This window comes from Schistocerca nitens, chromosome 3 (assembly GCF_023898315.1).
Source record: "Schistocerca nitens isolate TAMUIC-IGC-003100 chromosome 3, iqSchNite1.1, whole genome shotgun sequence".
NCBI lineage: Eukaryota > Metazoa > Arthropoda > Insecta > Orthoptera > Acrididae > Schistocerca > Schistocerca nitens.
In genome coordinates, this window is record NC_064616.1 from 543483554 (window position 1) to 543508778 (window position 25225).

At 39.6% G+C, this 25225-nt stretch overlaps 1 protein-coding gene across 1 annotated transcript; it reads left to right on the forward strand.

Annotated features, from left to right (window-relative positions):
• The first annotated feature begins 1542 nt into the window (after window positions 1–1542).
• LOC126249653 (uncharacterized) lies at window positions 1543–19779 on the forward strand. Its single transcript, XM_049951330.1, has 3 exons — window positions 1543–1628; window positions 13256–13349; window positions 19163–19779. The coding sequence occupies exons 1-3, from the start codon at window positions 1586–1588 to the stop codon at window positions 19389–19391; spliced, it is 366 nt and encodes a 121-aa protein (XP_049807287.1). The 5' UTR covers window positions 1543–1585; the 3' UTR covers window positions 19392–19779.
• Window positions 19780–25225: the final 5446 nt, after the last annotated feature.

Here is a 25225-nt window from a genome sequence, read left to right on the forward strand (position 1 = left end):
AATAATGCATTTACTTTCATCGAAGCCCGAATGAGAGTAACTATTATCCAAAACTCCTACTGCAAGAAGCGTTTCTTTTAATTCTTCGATTTATCTGGACTTAGGAAACATTTTGGGTAAAGCACAGTAGAATATGGGAAGTACCTGTTTCTGGTCAAACTAGAGAACCAACGAACCCATAGAAATTCCACAAATTTCCGGTAAGGATTTTATGCATTTATAACGTCTACGTGGAAACTCGTTATTTCAACCATCATCAACACAGCCGAAAGGCGCAGCGTCGCCTGCACTACTCTGTTGTTGTTGTTTTTCCTTTTTTCTTTTAGTCTGATGCTTGTCATACATATCTTGTGCATTGTATTTTGTAGAAAGAATTTTCTTCTATTTATTTTATGTGTTAGCTATTTACGGTAGTGTTTGTCCTATTTTATTTCTAGTTTGGAAGAAACTTTCTACCTCTGTGATTCTCATAGTTTCTCGCTATTTGATAAGACAGTGGGCAATTAAATGATGTAATATGGTACACGATGTATGTTTGGTTTTGAAAATCTCCTCCTTCAGTTTTAACACCTTCCTCGATCTGCCTTACTACAGAAGTAAATTGTTACTCTGTTAAAAGTTTATTGCTTGCAATTCATTTGCACGGTTCTCTGTTCTACAATACTATTTTAGTGTGGAAATGCATCCACCGATAAAGCAGTCTAAAAGCTCTGCAAAGCGTTAACCTTAGAGCTACAAATTACTGTGGCTATACATCACATGATTTGTTGTTAGCTTTGTGTCTTTTGTTCCCTAAGACTGCTAAATGGTAATATTGCTGACGAATGGTAAATAATATTCACTATTTATTTCAGGATTATTCCGTTTCATAAACTGACATACGGCCAGGAGAGCGGTCTGCTGACCACATGCCCCCCATGCCCGCATCAAGTGACGCCTATTGATGAGGATGACACGGCGGTCGGTTAGTACCGTTGGGCCTTCATAACTGTTCTGGCAGAGTTTAGATTACTTTTGTTAGTATTTATTACGTCTTTGGTTTCCTGAAGGCAATGTTGCTGAACTATATGGCCAAACTGTCAATCGATCATTGCTTAAGCCATTCGAAAGGTGTTATAATCATTATGCATCACAATGAAGTGACTCGTTACGAAGGGTTGAGAATATATACCTATGGTCATGAATGCAATACGTGTAAACGTAGATATGTGTTAAAGTAAATATTTATTGACTGAATGTGGGAAAAAAATGGGACCAACCGAAATAGAAAATTTACCTAGACACTTTGAATTTTTTAGATTCAATATACTCAATGATAACTATAACTTAAAATAAATTCAGCTGAGTTCGTATGTACTTGATTAACAGTTCTTTGGACTTCACTTCGTGAGTCACGATCGCAGTAGCGGGGAAGTACGTGATAAACTTTGGAACGAGGAATACTGCCCTCCAGTAGAGAGTTGTGACACATCGCCAGTGAGTCAGCTGCCGACAACTCAGCAGTGAATGCAGAGAGTAAAGCTTATTCGGTTGTCAGTTGCCCTGCAGTGCGTACGTCATCACAGCGAAGAAGTTCTCAGTTAAAATGAAAGCCTTCAATTGGATCGTCGCCTTTCTTCTTGTCAACAGTAAGTCTCTTTACAACATTACAACTTTAACTTTTTATTCCGGTTTGTGTACGGCTGGTCCCGGCGGAGGTTCGAGTCCTCCCTCGGCCATGGGTGTGTGTGTTGTCCTTAGGATAACAGTATATAAGCTTAGGGACTGATGACCTTAGCAGTTAAGTCCTATAAGATTTCACACACATTTGAACATTCCCGTTTGATGATGTATGTTATAAAGTGTTTGAATTCTGATACGGATACTGGTCCTCGCTCAATTGGCTAAACCTGAGATTCTTCAATTAGCGAGGCTCGAACAGATTTCCTTCCACATTAATATCTACAGTAGTAGTCTAACACAGATAACTTTGACATCGATGGTATGTTAAATTGCTTAACTTATTCGTAGCTTGCAGATATGATGAGGAATTTGAATTCATTGCCAACCAAATCACCGGAGCATGTCTCTCACTAGATTAATACTGTAAGAAACGATAGTAACTTGTAACCAGGTACATGAGTGCTTTAACTAGAACAACTGTTTACGTACCAACCGTCTCTTTGTGTACACTTGTCTTTCTGGCTTCATAAATGAAATACATTACAAGGTATCCTTTTAATCTGGTTACATTATGTGCCACTAGATGTTTCGTTTTTTCCATCCCTATTGGGGTAATCATATTTAGTTGTTGATATTAAATTTGAGACAACAGCTATTCAGTAACAGTGTTTCAGTATAGTCCAGTTTTCATTTCACTGTTGTCATACATTCGATATATTCACGAGACACATAACTTTATCATTCTGCGATGCGATCATTTCCGGAAATTGAGTTCAGAATTTACTTCCTAATCTACAACGAAATAATTATATGGGGCACAAAATCGGATTGGGCATGTCTGCGGAAAGGAACATTGTGAGGACTTTTCAAAGAAACTATCCTAGTAGTTGTCTGTAACATTTTGCAAATACCATGGGAACCAGAAAAATGCATGAGCGGACGGGTATATGATTTCAACTTCTCCTCAATACGTTTTCACTGGCAGTCGTTTGAATTTATCTTGTATGTACGATGCGGTAGTTGCAGGACACGTATTCGAATCTGTCAGGCCTTGCTCTAGAGGGAAATAGAAATACACAGCCTGACAAAAAAATGTTAATCGAACAGAAGAGGAGGAGCAAAGGTAATTAATCTTAATGAGTTGAGAGGGTATTTTACTTCAGCGATGTCAAAATTGAGTCAAATTTAGAAAACTTGGCAGTATGAGGACACATATCGGTAAGATGCTGCACCGTCCCTGGCCTGAATGCGTACACTAATTCGGCTGAGACGAGTTCCATCATCTCCTGAGGCAAGATGGCCCTCAACTGTTGTAACTGGTACTTGATATCGTGGATTTTGGCTCTGAGACGGAGTTGACATATAAGCTGGGTCCCCAAATGTTCCATGGCAGACTGACATAAGGATCTTATTGGCTGCTGGACTACCTCCACATCTTGCAAACTGCTCATAGAGATAGGTGGCAAGTGTAGACGAGTGTTGAAAAATGGCACCACGATATCGTGTCATGAGCGGTAACACATTAGAACGCAGGATGCACGTGTCGTACCGTTGCGCCTTCAGAGTTCGTCCAGTCACTACAATTCTAACAGCCGTGACATAAAGCTGTACCTGATGGCTCCCCCACACCATGACGCCAGGAATAACACCTCTGTGCCTCTCAAAAACACTGAAAGATTTAGGTCACCTTCATATTCAAGATCGACATCCGGGGTAGTGCACAGCCTGATTCGTCGCTGAATACAGCGAGATGACATTCATCAGCTCTTCATGCTTCCTGGCTAAGGCAACACTTGAACAGCAGCTGTATGTGTTGTGGTGTTTACAACAGCTCACGCATTAGACAGTAACTCCCTTGTCCAGTTGTAGCTAGGTTACGTGTAATGGTCCGGTATGCAACAGAATGATGCAGGGAGTACATTACTTGCTCTCGGATGGTAGGCACAGATGTGAAGGTGTTCGATGTGCTTGACGTGCAGCGCGGTGTTCTTTCATTGTACTGGTCAGACGTCGTCAACCACAAACATGAAAAGTATGCGTGCCATCCCGTTACCATGCAGTCCAACATTTAGCCACTGCCACATGCGAAAACTCCACAAACCTGGATGTGGCATGTCGGGCAAATGAGGGCTCAACATGTGACCACTTTTAAACTCGGTCATGTGCTGATAATGCCGCATCAATGGCTACGCGGCACCTCCGTGTGCTTCACAGTAATCATTCAACGTCTGAGGCTGTTAATGCCCTTGTATACCCTACCGATACAAGTGCTACACATGTTTACATGGTGAAATCTCGAGTAAATTACGATCATTCTTACGAGTAACAGTCCCGATAAGAAGAGAATTCCTTTATCTGACGATAATATTCGCTATTGCCGGTAATCCTGTTGGCTGTCACTATACTTCAGTCAGAACTGGTCCTCTTTTTCCACTCACTCGTCTACTATTTCTACGGGAAGATTGAGTATACTATCGCAGATTTGCAGTATGCTAATCCTACTTACGTACAATTGCTCTGACGACTCATCCTCTATTCATTTACTTTCTGATAAAAACTATACCGGCAACCCGATGTAATACGGAACTGATCACTAGTTATCACGAGAGGCTGACCCGCCACTACGAAAGGACACATGAGTAATGTGTTTTCAGTACAGAAGCAGTAACAGTACAATAAGTCGTTCCGGATAGCTTAGTGACTTTGAAAATGGACTAGTCGTTGGATATTATCTGAGTAACAAATCCATCAGTCACATTTCAACAGTCCTAAAGCTGCCCAAGTCTACTGCTGATGCTGTGACTGAGGTGGAAACACGAAGAAACAGTCGCAGCTAAATCAAGCTGAGATAGACCGTGTATGACGATGTATAGCTACCGTCGAGAATTGTGGATATTGGTTATGAGGATTCGCATGAAATCAGCAGATCGAATAGTTCGTGAGTTCGAAAGTACTGTCAGCAGTCGGTTTAGCGCAATGATTTTGCGCAGAGAGTTAAAAAGAATGGTGTACAGTGGTCGAGGAGCCACTCACAAGAAATAAATTTCTGTATGAATACCTGTTGTTTCGGACTTGTCCGAAAGAACAGACACGATCGGTGACCATGAAGCTCTCTTAGAATGAAATTATGAAAAAAACCAAACCCTAAGCTGTCGACAGGCGTTGATATACATCAACGGGGACACTTAAAAATGTGTGCCTAAACTGGAACTCGAGATCTGCTGCATACATGGCAGGCGCTCTATCCATCTGAGCCACCGAAGGCACAGAGGATAGTGCGACTGCAGGGATTTATTCCTTGCACGCTTCCCGTGAGACCGACATTCTCAACTTAATGTCCATACACTACACTCGTAGTGACCGTTCCGATTACCCTCATTACTCGCGGCAGACAATCTTAACGAGTCCCGTAAGAGTTCGGTCAAGGCGTGTGCATCCACCACAGAAGAAGGAGGTTAATGGCCGGTTAGCCTTAATTTATGAAGATGGTATATGTTCTTTCGAACATGCCCAAAAGAACATATCTTTATATAGTTAAGGCTAACTTGCCATTAACCTTCTTCTTCTGTGCTGGATGCACACGCCTAGCCCGAACTCTTACCGGACTCGGTAAGATGGTCTGCCTCGAGTAATGAGTGTAATGGGCAGGGGCACTGCGAATGTAGTGTTTAGACGTTAAGTTGGGAATGTGGGTCTCACGGGGAGCGTGCAAGCGATATATTCCAGCAGTCGCACTATCCTCTGTGCCTTCGGTGGCTCAGATGGATAGATCGTCTGTCATGTAAGCGGGTGATCCTGGGCTCAAGTTCCGGTCGAGGCACACATTTTCAACTGTTCCCGTTGATGTATATCATGCAAAGAATAAATCACTGCTGTCGCACTATCCTCTGTGCCCTCGATTTCTCAGACAGATAGAGCGTCTGCCACGTAAACTGGATATCGCTGGTTAGAGTCACAGTCGAGGCACACATTTTCAACTGTCCCAGTTGATGTACATCAACGCCTGTCGACAGCTTTTTGTCTCGATTTAATTATCATTTCACACATATCTGTAGTCAGAGTTAAGCGACGCTTGAAGTGGTGTTATGTGCGATGCCGCTGGACAGTGGACCGCTGAAACGAATTATCTGAAGTAATAACTGACGATATACTCTGTGGCAGTCCGACTGAAGGGTTTGGGTTTGGCTAATGTCCGGAGGACGTTGCCATCCATCACGAACAGTGCAAACAGTGAGGTAAAAACGAGGTGGTGTGGTGGTGTAGTGCTTTTTTTTATACGATTAGGTTGTTGTCCTCTTTTAGGACTTCCGAAAATTCTGAATTCAGATGCACTTGAATACCACTTACAACGTTTTATATTACATAAAGCAGGGGAACAATTTGGGACATTAACCGTTTGTAGCAGCATGACACTGTAAGCTGTCATAAAGCAGCAGCTGTAGGGGTATTGTTTGTGGACAATGATGTTCGTGAAATAGACTGGCTTGTTAAAAAACACATCCTGAACCCAATGGAATACTTTTGGTATGAGTTATAATGTCGACTTTGCTCCAGACACCAGTGTGCCGTATAGCCGTGTTCTCTGGTTTCGTGTCTTCAGAATGAATGGACTGCCAATCCCCCACACACACTTGGTGGTTGTTCCTTAGCTTTTTGTAATGTTATTTCGTTCCGAGTCCAGGTTTGATGTGACACTGATGTAATTCCGAAATAATCAGCCTATGAAAATGTGCACCTGTGTTGACTCGTTACTGGACGGTTCCGAGATGACTAACAGGAAACCAAGGAAGTACTGCTGTTGGGCATTTAGTCATTAGCAATTCTCTGAATCACTTGCTTATCTCAAGAAGTTCATACCCAAAGGTCACTTCCTTCAGCAAACACGTTTACCAACTTGTATTATATGGGCTTCCTGCGGGTCCTGCCGAAATACTTCGGAGCGTTTTTCAGAGATACTAGCTGAGTGTTTCAGGACAAGCGACCTACGGGCTCCACCGTTCTTATGCAATAACCAAATTTTCTTATGTATCTTTTACTCCATCTGTCCATTTACCTGCACAAGCCAAAATTTTCTCGTTACATTCACTGTTTACAAGGGTCTAATACCTCTCTCTCCTCATCGTCCGTAGCCACGACGTTCGATTTACTCTCTCGTGACATTTTTGGACTACAGAACCCTATTCACATCACTTAGAAACATCAGGTTTTTAAGCACTAAAATTGGTTTGCAGAGGAGACTGCACACAGAAATAAATCAACCTGTTACATAAAAAATAAAAGCTGTTTCTAAATTGTAGCCAGAGTTTTATAATATTCTGCTAGTATTCTTCACAGTAATAGTGCACGACTACAACAGAGAGGTTAATGAATAATATAGTTGAGCTCTGTAGCGTCACATCTCTAACATGTCTTAGAACTCAACCAGTCCAATAATTGAGCATGTTAGCTACGTGGGGTTATGTAAAAGTACCCACTTAGGGCAAAACATTAGCGAAGGTAGCTCAGTCCTATCCTACAATTTGTTTATAATGTGTCACATATCTAAGTTTGCCATATGCTGGACTGTGTTGGTCTTGTGTAGTTAAGTGATGTGTTTGTGACGTTATGGAATGCTTTTGGAGTGAAGGAAGAAGATAAGATCTTGTGCTTGCACATACTTTACTACTTTCTCAAGGCTCCTAAGATGCAAACAATCCTAAAAATATCTCATTTCCTCAACCCATAAGTCACTAAAGGTTTGTATAAAAATTTTTTTTTGAGAATACTGATGAGCAATATGATGATCAGGAGTTGTGTGTCAGTGTAACTGTTTCTCTTGCCTAGAAATTACAGTTGGTGAAACTATCTTCAGTCATCAAATTGTAGCAATCTAATCTCGTTCTGGCTGTCACCGTGTTACATTGCTACGTAACTTTCCTACTGGTGGTGGTATAGTTAATGTTATAACTCGACCTGGTGTGAAGATTACCGTCGCTTGTCATGTCCAACAGCTCCTGCAAGCTACCCTCCGTAGTAATTGTTTAACAAGTTCGTGTGGTCAGCGAAATTACTGGCCCCTGCGAATTATTGCCGAGTATTAATGATTTGTAGCGGGAGGGTTGAACTAACTGGTAAAGATTTGAATGCAACGGATAACACAATATTTTTTTAGAACTACTGCAGAAGGCACCTATGCAGGGCTTAATAGGGAGCATAGAACCATTATTTCCTTTCATAACCAAGCATTCAACTGTGGTACTGACTTTTATCTATTCTGTATGATGAAGGGAGGAAATAATTGATGTTTATTCAATACCGATGGCATTTCAATAACTAGCCGAGTGTCTGTTGGAATATACATCGTCACAACAGCTCTCTCTAGTTAACATGATTCACTTTCGCAAAGTTATATTGAAAGGGCGAGGGGACAACGGACCTGGCTTCAATGTAATTGTATGCAGGCACACAATTATACCTAAACCCATACTTATTGCAATCAATTACTTTAGGTCACGTAGAAAAAGCAAAGACACTACAAGCGAACTCGGTCAGGGCAGAGGAGTATTCGCCTAAATATTTCAATTTTCTTTAAAACGTACGCTGAAGAAAGGGGAGGAGCAGTTTACTATGACTGCCAATTTTGGTTCAATCTTGCTTTCAGAAACAACACCACATTACTGAGCTGGTAGGAAGAACATTTACTATCATATGGCAGGAAAGTTTTTCAAGGCTTTTTTCCATCAATGGGCATTAAAATCTGAACTTTCCTAGATAAAAGAGTTTAAACCGTGTCTTTTACCTAACGCACTTCATTATAGGCGAATCAAATAGTTACGAGGGGCACAAGAAACATTAAATATCACATCAATACTATTCCACACATGTGGCCAAGTAGCGGAAGCCAACGGAAATGCAAAAAATACGGATACGCAAGATTATTTCTTCTCTGTCTTACACTCACCCACTACCATATGATTATTCACTCGACTACTACAGGTTTTCAGACCGAAACTGCAGTTTACCAATGTGGCGGTTCCTCCAATTAACCACGTGGCGGGAAAGCAAGTACACAAAGAAAACATATGACAAATAAATAAAAAAATCCCCTAAATATTACTGTAAGAGAAAAACCACATTAAAATACATTAAATGAGTGAACGCCTGTTAAGCACAGAGCAATAATGCGACCGTGAGCTTAAGGCCCATGGTGATTGGCCTGACCACGGCACCAACGCAAAGTTCTAGTGAAATTTAAATAAATTATGAAAATAGACTTCCTTATCGGGGTTTCGTGGTAATATCACACCTGATTGCAACATCTGGACCATATTGACAAGCAGGTTTGAGACACTCTAATACCTTTGTTAACATTACGAAAATCGATAGCTGCACCTCAACGTCTGTCCAGCGTCGCTACCCAGGAGCGAGTGAACTTCCAGTCACCTCGCCTAACCGTTGTTCTTTCAAAATGTTGTGGAGGGGACGGTTCGCCAACCTAACAAAGCCAACACTCGTGCTTTCGCCACCTCTCTGACCTGATTTGCACACTATCTTTGTCAAACTTGGTCGTGTTTTGGGGGTTGGTACTAGCCTACCATATAACCACAGCTTTCTGCTACTTCACATAATATGTCATTCATGCAGTCCAAGGTCGCACAAGGGAAAGGATGCAAGGAAACGTGGCACACACGAAATAAAAAATCAATGAATAAATAAATAAATAAACTCCGCTTGATCCATTCTCTACTGCTTGTTACCCACCGATTTACTTCTGCAGAGTAAAAACACTCTCGCTATAATTCTCCTGTATCGGAATTTATTGAGAAAAATATGGAACGGGACAACAAGTTCCGTTTCAACATCGTCAGAGTATTTAGCAACCAACATGACGAATGCATGTTGACTCACAGCAATCTTACAACAAATTTCCAATCTTAAAGAAGGTCAGCACAAACGAATCGCAGGAAACGTTACAACATTTTCATAAGAGCAGTGTTGTTCGCAGTACGTACCAATGTCAAGGCAGACCACTGAAAGTTATAAGAAACATCAAAATACAATTTAATTTACCCATTGAGATATATTAGTATATTTATTCCAAGAAACACATACCTTGGTTGGAAAATTACAGAGAAGATTATTGATTGTTCCTTTGATATACCGGTACTGCGTTTTTCACCCTAAAACCTTTCCAAAAGATCTCTAGGCACCAGATTTCGTAAGTGAAGGGTCTACAGTTTCCATTACTGCTAGAGGGACAATGCATTCATACTTAAACTCTTTCTGTTTCCCTTTAGCATCCTCATTTCTATATATGCACCACGTCTCAACAGGAGGACACAAGCAGTGACATAGTAATCGTCAGTAGAAATTGTGTGAAAATACATAGCCCACACTACTCTCATCATATTGTGCAAATCACTGCAGTTGTTACGTCATCATTCTTACTGTACTGAATTTTTCGTAATTACAACACGCATTTTTTTGGGTTGTACCCAAACATACGTCTTTAAAATCAGTAATATATTTGCTGTACAAATCTATTACCTTTGCATACACTCATGTTAAAAAATTCTTCTGGTTTCATTATTCTTCAGGAAGTAAATCCAAATGTTTCTTTGTTACGCATACCAAAACCACGGAAATTATGGTTATTTACAAAACACTTCGCAGCAGTCTCAGAAACAAGATCGGAGAACAAATAGGCCTTTCACTACAAAGCATGGAAAACCATATACACCCTTCTAGAGTAGATAGTTATCAAAATAATACCTGCCAGAGCAGTCAATGAAATTCGTGAGAAGGCAAACTGTAAATGTATAAGACAAAAATGATAAAAACAAACGTAAATCGTTGACTCTAATATATATATATATATATATATATATATATATATATATATATATATATATATATATATATATATATATTGTTATTTCAAAAGTAACTGTCATAGGTGTTAATACATTAATTCCAAAGTGAGACAAAATATTCAATGCCTTCATGGAAAAATGTTTTCGGTGGCCTACGGATGCATGACTGTACCCATGCATGCACTCCTTCGTCCGAAGCATGTCGACGGCTACGACTGTCATTTTTCACGCACCAAAAATATGTAAACTGCATGAGGAGAAATGGGGACTGTGTGGAGGAAACAGCCATGGCATCACGTTGCCGGGTTCACAGTTTTCTTATGTGCCTTTTCTTTTACTGCACCTTATATGTCTTAATTATCATGAGAGTCCTTAGATTTCAATGAAATTAAGTATAAAGCTATTTTTTCATTAACTGCTCTGAGGTCACTTAAAATATTCGAAATTCATATGGATACGTTATAACACTAACCTGCCGTTACTAAAGCTAATGTGACCCACTGAGAGGATTTTGAAATTTTGACCGCATGTGTGTCTAACAGATAAAGGTATCGGACTGTAATTTTACATATATTGCAGTTAACAGAAAAACGAAACAAGCTCTAAATTTGGGGTTAATGAAAGTAGTAAAATACATATGTGAATGAAAAATGCATGATCATTAGCCTAATTAGGCTCATTAATTTGGAAATATAATTTTATTGAAGTTAATTTCATTAATATTCCGTTTGAATAGAACACAGGATACAACGGACACAGGGCACTCTGAGTTGTGGGTAGCAGTAGTTACCAATAATGCACATACGAGTAATAATAGAAAGCAAACTCGTACCAAACTCACACTAATAACAGCTATACTCTATTGTTGTTACTTGGATCAGTACTGCAATGTTAGTGCCAGAAGTACAGAACTAAAATTGGCCAGGAGGGGCTTCTGACTTAACTGACCTATAAATACCACAATTAAAATAAATTATAATACGATCACACTGTTTATACTTCCATTTACAGAAATATATCAGATATCCTTAGTAGTAATAATTGTCCATTTATCTTTTGAATATGTGAAGAACATGATGGGGATCCCTGAACAAGTATGGTGTGACTAGTCAAGCTCTAAGACTACTTCAGTAGCAAAGAATAATTTAAACAAAATTAACTCTCAGCTTCACTTTGAATAGTTTATATTTCTACTTTTTGACTTCATCGTTCATGACGATAATCAAGCCGAATTATATTTCAAATAAGTTTAACTTATGTACTGTTTTCATTATCTGTGAAGTAGGTATTTTAGACAGAACATTTACACAGTCTGGCACTGAATTTTTGCAAAACAATACCTTGCAATAAATTGAAGGCTCTTTAGCAAAATTATAACTAACTTCTACTTTTGTTAATACTTGCACATTTGACAAACTTGACTAAATCACTAGTTCATTTGAAAGATGATACTCGGTTTTATAAACACTTTGGAGAAAACCCTGCATAGGTTCATGATCATAATGGAAGATATGGTTGTAAACACAGGCTTATAGCACTTGGATTATTATTAAAATCACTCACAGAAATTAACTGGTCCATGTTCTGATACATACCTTTATGTATGAAGTTTGTGGAGCTGTGGCGTAGTAGTAGTGTCAAACGACATGGCCTCTAACTGTACTCACGGCACTTGATGTGTGAATGCTCTTTAAAATTTCTTCTTGGGGACGGATATTTAACGTGTAAGAGCATGCAACGGCCAAATCCATATCCGAGGCCAAGTTCCTTGCGAAGCGGCTTCCAACTGCTTCCCTCGGCACCGTAGATGTGTACCGAGCAATGGCTAGCCATTGACTGCGTACCGTTCACACCAAGGAGCTGCCCAGTTCGTCCGCCAAAACCACCTTTTACATAGCGCCAATCTACTTCCGTTGCGGAGGGACTTCCCTACATCTTTTATATTTTACAATACAAGTGCACGAAGTATAAACAACTTTCCAATAACATTGTTTTTCTTTTAAATATACAAATATTATAAAATGTAATTATTTTAAGTATCATTTAGCTTTTTCCATACGTACCTGACAGACTTTAAATATCCTGTCACGAATCAATGACATTAACTAACACAGAATAAACACATCATAAATACAGACACAATGTTACATAATATAAACATACTTCTAATCGATATAAGTGTTACAATTTTTAGTTCAGCTCTTCATGGCAGATTTAAAATTTCTCCGAGGACCTTCTTCTCATTTGTAAATATGATGCCATATAAAGTCACTGTTTTACACAGTGGGTACTACATGACCTACGTCTCTTATGACTTCCAACATGACACCGTAGGAGTACGTTAGAAATACGTGTAGAAACTTTGGGAGTGATAGGTATAAAATTACGACGAGAAATGTTTGCTTTACTAACTAGATGTAAAAACGTACCGAAGAAACAGTACTACAAATTTTACTTTGTTCGTACAATACAATGACCACTAGACCCGTTCAGCAGCAATGGTGAATGACAAAAAATATTACAAAGTCCTACACCTGTTACCTGCATAGAGTTATAGGTGATTTCTTTGGCATTAAGTGACTTTCCACTTAACTAACACGTTTGATTTTCACTAGGTAAGTATAAAATCGGAGAAATATCAGGTAGAGCCACATTACTTTTTACAAATGTAGCTCTATTAATGCGCGGTATTATGGCAGTGCTATAAATGGCTGAATAGCATTCTTTTGTTTTGTTTCCAGCACTCCGAGGTGCAGAACAGCTCCCTATCGTTGACGATACTGCTCCATATTTTGATGACTTCCCAGGTGGCGAGTCCACAGATGCAGTTCCGTTGTGAGTATCCTCATGGTAACACTCATCGCTGGCGCAGTTCTGATTACGTTCGAGCAAGCCCTGCATTCAAAGTGCCGTCATATGTTCTATGAGAGAATTTAGCCATGGGTACAGGCGAGGTACTGGGATATTCTTTTGAGTTCCTAGATGGTATGATTCACTTTCAACAGCACATGTTAAGGAAAACACATTTATCTGTTTCAGCGATTTGGTAGAATCTGTGCAAGTAGTAGGAAGTAAACGAGTTTGTCCAACGATTAAGAGCAATATTCGATGTCATATAGCTCCTCAACCATGTACAGCAATTATAAAATGAATTAGGTACCCATGTGTGGTATCGTATCGCACAACATTTTGCTCTGCGCAAAAAATCGCAGTGTTGATCTACATATACATGGTGTCATAAAAACGTTGCGACAGATTTCGAATGGTTGTAGAGAGTGGTTTGAGGAACAAACTGATGATGGGCACTCGTTTCAGGAAAGTCATTCTACGACGCTACAGAGCGTCGAAGTTAAAGGTGCCGGCGCCTGCCACTAGACCTGCCTTCGCCAGCAAACGTGACTTTGTACGCTGACGGACCATAGTCGGAGTGTCTCGCAATTTTGTTTGCCATTCAGTTATCGCAGCTCATTGTCACTATGACCTGTGGAGAAGATGGAGCTAGCTACTGCGAAGACAGGACGTATTTCCTGTGAATGCGATTGTCTTCTGTCTTGGTAGATGACAGTTTCGGACAGTGATATCCATCTGAACTTTATTTCCGCACAGTATACCGAAAAACATTTGAGACTTTAGAGAGTTTTAGGAGAAAAATATACTACCGATGGAAACCCGTATCCAAAACCGTTGTTGTTGTATTCTCCAACAGTTTATTGAACGTAACGTCTTCTACAATACAATAGCTGGCTGTACAGTAGATGTAGAAGTCCGTCGATCTACCCGGAGATGTGGGTCTTCTCGGTCAGCTGGTCTTCTTGGAGACTCTGCTACAGCGGTTGCCATTAGCAGCGGACGAAAACTGGTCTGCCTTCGACCGGCCGGGCCTATATAGTGAGCTGGAGCCAATAGAAACCCGGCGTAGGAATCCGTGGCCGGATATGTCGCGGCGACCTCTGCAAGGAAAGATTCCTATTAATCGACTGGAATCTTCGGCGTGTTTACCTGATGTCTTCGCCAGTTTGGCTGTTGGTTTGTTTCCCTCATAGCGTGGCTGTTATGCGGTGCTGCCTGCCATTTAGGGGAACCCGATGCAAACAGTACAGTTATCTACCAGAACAACATAACATTCCATCAGTAGGAGATAAGGCCTTTCTACGCAGCAGCTAGCTATGCCTTGTACACTGGTCATCGTGACAGTCAAAAACCATTGCGAGATGTTCCGCCTACAGTCCGTCAACGTACATGGCGTCTGCTGCCGAACGGGAGGCCTAGTAGCAGGTTCCGGTGCATGTAACTTCGATGCCCTGTAGTGCCGTTGGACGACGTTCCCGGATACGGGTTCCTGTCGTCGATTTGTTCCTCAAAACAGCCTCTGCTACCCGTCGAAGTCTGTCGCAATATTTCTTGGACATCATTACTCTGCAAACGACTGTGAAGTGCGTGGCAGATGGTACGTCCCACTGTATCAGTTATTAAGACTTCCTCTCATTCTATTCACGTATGGGAATCATGATTACTTAAACGATTCTTTACGTTGGGTAATTGGTCTATTCTTGTCTTTACAACGAATATTGGAGATATACGTAGGAACCTGTAAAATGTTTCTAAATTAACTGCTTAAAGTTGGTTATAGAAATTTTATAAATTGTTTTCCGCAGTTCTAAACGGAATAGAAATGAATTGGAGCTCTTCACAGATGTCTAGAATACATTAGCATAGACTCATTAAGTCATATTCACGATGAACTTTATGATGTGGAACGTGTCAACTGAGCAAGTAGCAAAAAACTTATTTGATTACACGCTTGTGTTTACAGGTATTTTACGCATAAATTACTAATTATTGACATTTTCTGTCTATGAAACATCATATTTCCATTGGTGTACCAACAAGGAGTTTCATAGCTCTACATTTCACCCCTACCAGCGCCGGAGTTATGGACTGTGCAAATTGGGCAGATCAGTATTGTTCTTCAAGTGTTGTTGTTATGAATGTCTCTGTAACTCCCAGGTTTATGAGGACTCTTGATAAGTTACATAAGTAAATGAAAGTACAATGAGCTTGTTGGTAATATTCGCAGCTGCTTAAAGGGATGCCAGCAAAAAGAGAATGTTACCTTCAACAGAATTGTGGAGTATGATATAAGGAGGGTCCGCGTTCGATGTTTATTGACATTTGTGGAGTCACTTTTCGCACAGAGAGGCCTAACAGCGACATATTTCAACACATCTTGGAAAACGTCTTGAATTAATTACGCATTCCATAGAAAATAGTACATATTACGGGCCCACAAACATTTATTGTTTTGTAGGTGACCTTGACTACCCAACAGGAAACTTTTATTTTCAGAGACATGTTGTAGCGCAGTCTGAAACACTGCGTTGACGAACAACAGCTGTATTCCATTAATAATGAAATCGAAAACTGTGATTATGGTTCTGTATCAGCTGCAGAATATTTCAGAAGGAATAAAAATTTGTGCCAGATCAGACCTTGAGCAGGGATTTAAGACACCAGAGATTTCGGCCGCTCGTGCAGGTGTTAACCGAAGTAGCTAAGGCAAATTCTGGTGACAAGCGGGGAATACGGGTTGTAGTCCCAGTCTGGCATCAATTTCCATTTCTTCTGAAATATTCTACAACTGATGCGAAATGACAATTATAATTTGAGACCTGACTCTTTTAGGATCGTAATAATATTCCATATTACAGAGGAGAGATTAGTAGCACTTGTAATGTAACTTAATATCTTCTGTATCGTTCCCTTCATTTGTATTTGCTTTCTCTTTCTAACTGTTTCCGCTAGTTATTCAAAAGGAATGATCAAAAATTTCTGCTACACAGGAACTGTCTTTCAAGAAAAATTATGTCATGTGCCATGGTTTTCTTCCATGTATCTTTTAACAATATTCCATACAGATCTGATTTTATTGTTTCGTCATTCAGTATCAGACATGCTCGAGCATTCTAATAAATCATTTCTTAAAATAATACTTAACTGTTTATAGAAATAATTTCTTTTAGAATCACTATCAGTTCTTCCTATTTTTTCATTTGCAACATACTATGATACCTATAGTACTCTCAGGCTTCTGTAATGACTTTCCAATATTGCATTTAATTATCTTTCCACGGAAACTACACTCAGAATTGGATACAGATCTATTAAGAAATACTTCCTATTTAAATCTAGCATTGGGTTCATTGCGAACATCACTCCAGGTAATATTTTTTACTTTCTTTAAAATATTCACTTGTTTTGTAATAAATTAGCCCGTTTCTCAATTGCATATGGAGCTATGTTATGTAATGAGATTCACTGCACATCGTTATCTGGTAATCCGCTTACCACTAAAATTCCACGTGTTGTATGAATACATTATCTGTAAGGGTATTATTATCTTCAGCAAGTCGACCTGGGAAATTTATGACTAATTTGCAAGTGGCTGTAAGCACCACTAGATCACTTTCCGTGTCAGATTCCCTCGAGAAATCGACTCTTAAGTCACAACAAATCAATAATAACGTCATTCTGTGTGACAAACATCACAATGAGACATCAAAAACTTTTATCGATTTTTCGCAGTTACGCAGACAAACACAAATACATCATTTCCCAACATTAACTCACAAGAACATATTTCTGTACACTGTCCTTTACGTAATTCATTTATTTCCAAATTTATTATTTATATTTCTGTTTTATGAATGTGACAGCTCTTCCTCTACCGATAGTGTATCTACGTAAGTGTACAGATAATTTATAACTACTTACGTACAAATTTTCTGTCCATGTCATTATATAGTTTTGAGACGAATGACAACAGTTTCTTTCCAAATAATAAGACCATCCATACACCGTAACAAATCATTTTTTCTGTTTTTTTATTCCCTTGCATTCTGATGATGCAGACTGATTTTACCTTTCACTCTATTTTTATAATATTAACTAACAGTATCTATCGATTTAATTCAGATTATTACTGTCTGTATTATGGCTGATGTTGACCTAACCCTGGTGTCTCAAATCTTCCTACAGCAACTACTGGAACAGCACTAATATGATATCGACATCCGTATAAGTAGCATCGTCAGCACCATGTTTACTCACGTAAGAGTAGAGATAATATGGGACTGGTCCGTGTACCACAAAACTTCCACAAAAGCCGTATTTCTGTGCTCAGCAGGAGCTTCGATTTTCTCTCGGTCACCTCTATTATGAATTTTCCGCTTTTAACCAGGTTATATCCAGGTTTCCCAACTATCAGTACTTGATAATCTTTGGAAAAATCCTTACAAAATGGTGTAAGCTTTCTGTTACCTGGATGAGATCCAACAAATGTAATTAAATATGAATTTATATTACTATTTTCATAAGTTTCTTGTGTGTAAAATCAGACCTAATATTAGGAAAGTAGGCGCAAGCACAAAATGTAGTCTTCGCACAGTTTTAGCTTATTTGAAATGCCAACAACACTTACACTTACACTTACGTAATTACAAACTCTTAAAACTAGTTCCTAATATCTTATTTATTTAATTACTTACGACAGTGGAATTCACTACGAACTCACGGGCTGAATATTGCCTCTGCTTTGGCGGCCTTATTTTGGTAACATATCGGTCAGGTAGATGTATTCAGACCGGGAAGTGGTAACTGGAACGTAGATCATCGTCCACTTTCCACTAAGTAGTGACTGCAATGACTGGAAACCAGTTAGATATACGGGGTGGCTGTAACGAAGCTTTCACTACTTGTGATGTTCCTTGGGACAAACAAGAGATCGTAGGAGATTGAAACTTCGAGAAACATTCGTCAGGACACGCAGAAGAGAAATGAGGAATAAGCCATTGAGAACAACACATTTTAATTTTCACATTATGTGATAACATTTGTAAATGGCTTACCATGAAAACGTTTCAGGTTGCAAACGGTTCTCAGAGTTACGACAATCTGCATCCACGACAGCACAGAACAGCACTACAGATACCATTTCATAACTTTTCGCAGCACTTTTCGAACGGTGGAACATATAATGTGAAACTCTCAGAACAACGCTCGTGCACTGTTTGTATATCGCACATTGCGCACTGCATTCTTAGTCATGGCAACAGGAACGCCTTCGACAGTTTGTTGCGCAATTGGCCATCGACCTCTCCCAAGAACAATTCTGAAAACGCCACATAGTTCCCACTGCTAAATCATGTTCTTCAACCCCGGTGCGGAGAGCGGACTCCCCGGTTTTCCTTCAATAGTTCGACACTTGTCAAGAGCAGCAGCACTGTTACTGTTGTTTTGATAAAACAGCCTTACGAGCAAAGCCCTGGTCAGCTTGTCCACACCCATGTTCACTGTCTGCAACTGTAACACACACTGATGCTTGTGTTTCAAACTTACACTGCCGCATCGGTAAAGACGCCAGAGGGCAACACGTGACACTAACACTACTAACAACGCAAATGCTGCAGAGCACAGTCTGAACATAATTCCTATAATGTTTGGTATCCACACAGTAAATGGTTTTCTGTTCACACTGACCCAAGCAGTGGAAGTTTAATCATAACTCTATCCATCTGTATACTATAAATAAGATGCATACTCACTGTCACATTGATGGCAAATATTAATATAATTATCTGCTTATTATTCAGATATGTACCCACGTCAGATGAAACCACTGCAAGAAACACACTGGAAGCGAAGTACAATGAACCTGTCGATGGTTCAGATGTTTTGCAGAAGAGTGACTGTGCCCTGCCACCACCAGGATGCAAGTCAACTGGTTCTACATCTGAAGAGGTTGAGTTTCTCCATATTACTACTCAGAAACCTTCGAAGATTACCTCTCCGTCTGTTGAAACTGATGGTACAACGTATTAGCATGTACATACATACATAGTAATTGGTTCCTTTTTCCTAGGAACTGCTTTTGTATATGTTGCGGCCATATCAATAATGTACTTGATTTTTATTTAAAGGATAAGTGTTATGGTGCAGATATTGATAATGAACAATAAATCCCAGCAGTCTCTCAACATTTGCGTGAAATATATGGTACTGAGTACGTATAAACACACACCACATTCTACTTTGGATTTATGGACAGAATGTACACAGTTGGGAAAATGAGATTGGCAGTTATCGACACGAATAAATATTAATCCCTTAAATATACTGATGATTAATTCCAGTTGACAATTCTGCAGTCAGTTTGGTTGCTCTAGAACTTCATAACAATTGCAGCAAGCCACTGTTACTTAGGTTTCACACATTTGCTCTGTTTTTATAAGCACAAATATAAACATAATGTACGTATTTGATGACTTTAAATAAAAACTGTAAGGTGAAAGAGAGAGAAAATGTGTTTTACTTTGTACCTTATTAATCTCAGTTTGCTCAAAAAGTATCATTTCTTCCTCGGTGTTTTCCTTGATAATAACAAATCCCCTTTATCAATCATGTTTTCGTTTTGCATATTTTATTCAGTTGAAAGATTTCTTGATGCCTTCAGTTCCCATTCTGTTTATATCATGTACGATTGTACAGTTTAGGCCTTGGGCCATTTTAAACTATTTTATGGATGATTTTTAGTAATAAATTATGTCATGGGTGTCGTTGCTCCTGGAACCGCAGGAGCAACCACATACATGACATAATATACTACTAAAAAAATCAGCTATAAAATTCCTGACAATGGCCTCAGGCCGAAATTGTATAATAGTACATGAAATAAAGAGAATGGCAACTGAAGGCATCAAGAAATCTTTCAAGAACTTCATTGCAACTGCGGATCTTATCGCACTGAAAATGATTTTAGTTTCATTGCACTGGACACATGTATGAATGTAAAATATTTAGGAACATGTCAAACATTAACAAAATATAATGATAAATTAAACAGTAAATTATGAAATGGAAATTTTAGTTAAATAATTATTGATAATAAACAACACCATGAAAATATTCTTCTTTATACGAACATTAATAATTAGCAGGAAAACGTAGGATTTCAGCCTTTGTCGATCAGTATGAACCGTTCACTCATATACCTCCACTATTTATTAGCAGTTATCTTCAAACCTTAGTTACTGATGAGCAACGACAGGAATACTGTGCCAGTTTTACGATAGCAGAAATAGAGTTAGTTAGAAGGCAATCATAATGTACAGGGATAGTAGTGGCAGAATACAGGAGTGTATGACAAAAACTATTGCTGGTGTTACCTGTAGAACATTCTGTAGTGTTCTGTTCATAAAACGTGGTACTCAGACAACTGTGTCACAGTGAATGCATTCATTAGAGTTCTTTGGAATTATCTTGTCTAAAAACACGGTGAAAACCCTGTGTATAATACAAGGACCAAAAGCAGGCTCTGTAATGACTTCTAAGGTATGACATTAGCACGAAAAGAAGTCAGATACGCCTGTATATAACATGTGTATACTGTGAGATTATAGTTTTATTGAATCATTTGTCACGGTCGTCGGCGATCCAATAGGGCTCAGGAGTTTGCACCATCAGTTTTGAATCTACAGTCATTAATTGAACTGAGCTTTATGGCAAACAGCGTTGGCAGCAATCATTTTTCAGCACTAACACGCCACACTGGCGAGTGTCCCAAAGCTTCAGCCACCTAAACGTGGTCGCTCTGTGGGACTGCAGCAAGCCGGATGGATGTATCGACCGACTGTTGCACATGTCTGTCACAGTCTGTCAGTGGTGTGTTGCTACTTTCAACAGTGGGCTCTGAAATATTCCCATACCTATAGACCATATTCTGGATTTCTGTGTTTCACAGACGCACTTTTAGATCCGCGCGTTGTGCGAGCGAGAGCAGCAGTGGCCAACCCAACATTTTCCAGGTACGACATCTGGGCACATGTCGCACCTGCTGTGTCACCAGGGACCATTAGGGACCGCCTGCTAGCAGCGGGACCAAGAACATACATGAATATAGATAGGCTACCACAGACGCCACAACACCGCCGATCATGGGTACTCTGGTTTCGTGAGTGTGTTGACGAGAGTAGGATCCGTACGTATGCGTGCAATGGACGTTCACGTGTAGGGAGTAGATCTGTTAAGCTGCTTATTCCAGAGTGCATTCGTCGATGACACATGGGTCCACCCCAGGATTCATGGTGTGATGTGCGGCGGAGAATCATTTACAGTTCATATTCACATATGTTGTTTCTGTGGGATAAAGTAACCAGTACTCGCTATACAACACGGGTTTTTATCCCCGTGTTACTACCAATTCTTCGATAGGAAGGTAATGTGCTTTTTCTGTAGGATAATGCATATCCAAATACGGCTGTTGAGACTTACATGCTCTTCGTCGTGCACGACAACTACCATGGTAAACCAGATCAGCAGATAACTCTCCAATTGAAGATAAGTGGACATGATTATGCGGGAACTTACTCGTTCTCCAGGGACGGCAAGAACCACCGCCGAAATACAATAAAAGGCGCAATATGTTTGTGGACAATTTATCGCTGGATGCCATTCTGAACCTTTATAATCGTTAGTATACGACAATACACGCTTGCGTTTTTGATAGAGGAGGTTACGCTGAGACTGTTTTGGCACGCTTTACTGTGTTATGTGAGTTTCATTTTGTCTTAATTTGCTATCATATATTCCAACAATGATGAACTACTTGACACTTCACTTGAAAAATAAAGTGACTTAGTCTATATTTTCCTCTAGTGTATAATACTGTTTCGGGGTGAATAAAGAATTTTCTGTTAGGAAGTTCCTTCTACACCACTGTAGAGTATCTTTACGAATATTCTTTAAATTAATGTGTTAGGTTAAGAAACAGCCGCAAATTTTCGAAGCCGGTGTTACAGATAATGGTGAAAGAGAAAAAGTTTCCTATTTGTTACCACTTGATCAAACACAGCCTAGGAGCCGCTAAGATTGGCTTCTTGTCTTTGTAGCATTCGACCAGCCTTCTGAAGGAGCTGCCTCTATCACCATAATAAATGAATTTTGTTTGATTACCTAAGTTCCTCAGGCATTGGCGATAAAATGTCTCATTTCTGTTACTCCTATACAAACAATATCTCACTCACCGTATGTGCAAGAGCAGTACGGAACAATTATTAAATGATAAGTTAAGCACGAGTTAATTTGGTAAGAAAGACCTTAAGTCACGCATAAAGCTTCATATCTCATACTATGTGCAACTATATTACTCGGCTACTCTCGCTGTCAGAGACATCTCTTGGGGAATGTAATTTCACACCCATTTAGCACATATGACGATACTGAGAGGAGTACAGAGCGTAGGAAAGGTGAATCAAGGAAGAACCAATTAATCAATTGAACATTAACTACGTAGGAACAACCTCATTAAATCCGAGATATCCAATACGTCACGAACAATCACGAGTTCAGTAAGTAAGTATGTAGTTAATTACATGATCAGCAAGGACTGTGGAAATTGGTGCTTATGAAATAAATCGTGCCGGATATGTTTATCGTGCATATAGCGATTAGTAGTACTGAATGTAATTATTATCTCGTAATTAAAGAGGGATGCTACGAAAAGTCAGTGGAAGGACAGTCACTCCACAAAGAAAAGCACTTTCATTCCAATAAAATCGACGTACTGAGAATTATACGCATGCAACAGTGTTTGTTAGACTTAATGAGTTGCACGGCCTCTAATAGAAACGACCTTTTTCTGTAAAGCCCAAGAACGATATCACATGGTGGACTGTGCCTCACACAGGATGGGCTCAAACTACAGGGCATGTCGCATACAAACTGGAAACCAACAGGACTTTCTTGAATATAAAGAAGAAAGATTGCGAAAGTGATCAGATAAAAAAATAGTAAGTGGACTTTGGGACTGAAAAGGGATAGTACAGTAAACCATTTAGGTTCGGTGCAGACAGGTGGAGCGAAATCACAGTGATACAGAAAAGCGAAGAGACTCTATATTTGTAGAACACTGTGAGACGCACCCACATGCCTTGCTCATACTACGGCATCAAGCAGTCAGGCCTGCAAGATGAGTGATCTGCCAAGCGAGTGGATTCATTCTTATTTATCGAGTAACATGAGCTCTAGTACTCACAATTAAGTTACAAATTATTCTCCTGTTTGAATATTACGCAACATAAACGGATAACGCACATCTATTAGTAATTTACACAACTCTGACTGTTCACTACGCACTGGCAACACCACATTTTCTTTCTTACCCAACGGCTTTGACCAACACGTGGCCATTGCACTAATATGAATGGCGCACACATTACAGATTCTGGATATCATGACAACTTTCAGCTTTCGCACTTCAATTAGTATCCATCCCAGTTTCCCACGACACTGCCCCACTTCGTAACTTTTATTTCCTACTATGAACTCTGGAGGATATATGCACGTCTTCCTGTGCAATGCAAGCCAAGTGGCGTTGCTGGATAGACGGCTGACTCACCTTGCTTCACTCTCAGAGTGTTACAGTTTGAATCAAGCGTCACACGGAAACATAACACGCAAAGTAATATTAAGAACATATTCGTCACACACGCGAGTCCTCAACTGATACCATGGACGAGTACTTCTCTTTAGCCTTTGTCTCATACACTGATAAAGACTCACACAGTACTCACCACGTGGAAGTACTCGTCTCTAATTTCAAGTCCTGCACACGCCATATCTTAAATATTTCCAACTTATAGTACACACGCCAGTACTTCAGCTTAACTTTAGCACTCGGAAGTATTTCAACTTATTTCCACATGTGGTTCCATTGTGACCGTTGGTCACTTCCTAAGGTTAGTACGATCCCCTTAATAGAACCTGCCTGTCATTTAATTCTCCAACTAAAATTTCCTGAAATGGAGAAATAATTATTCTAAACTACTCTTAAGTATTTCACATGCATACCATGTCTCCACTCTTTTGTCTTTACATAGCACACCTTTGACAGGTCTTACCAACACAAGATACAGCAGCAGAGTGCTGAAACATGGCCGTTCTTCAGGTCATCTCGCACCTCTGTCGAGGTGGGGGAAGACCATGCTACCCATTGGTCAGCCACATTTCAGGCGCTCGAAGCTCAGGTAAATTACATCTCTTTGGTTCCACTACAGGTGACCAAAGGACCGTCTCAGAGATGATCATATATTCAAATTCACTATCTGCGGTTAGCAGACGACCATACATTCATTCATTTCACAGATCTTACCAAATAGGATGCAGTGATTTATTTTGTGGGAATGCAGATGTGATCAATTAAATAAATAAATTGTCCTTCTTTCCTACACTGGTATCCGGCTTCTTTGTATTAATTGAAATTGAGTTATTATTACTAAAAATATGTTGTTCTGACAAGAATAACAAGGAACGTTGTACCTATTTTCAATGTCGGGTGGTACTGTACCCTTTCAACTGTGTTAGAGGACGTCTATGAAACAGAAACCTTTGGGTTAATATTTCTACTCTCCAAACTACTTTTATATATCTCACTACATTTGAGAAACACTCACTTGTGCATCCATATTTTACAAACCGACATGCCGGGTGTGGTAAGGGCAAAGAAAGGGTTTATTTATCTGAAATGAGATGAAACAGAACGGTCTCCACTCTGTCTCTTTCCCAAGTATCCGTACAGGTTCAGAAGCACAAAAAACTTTCGATATTAGTAGTCCATGAAGTATTAAGTTATGAAAGTAGGCAAAAGTAGTACTATTTTC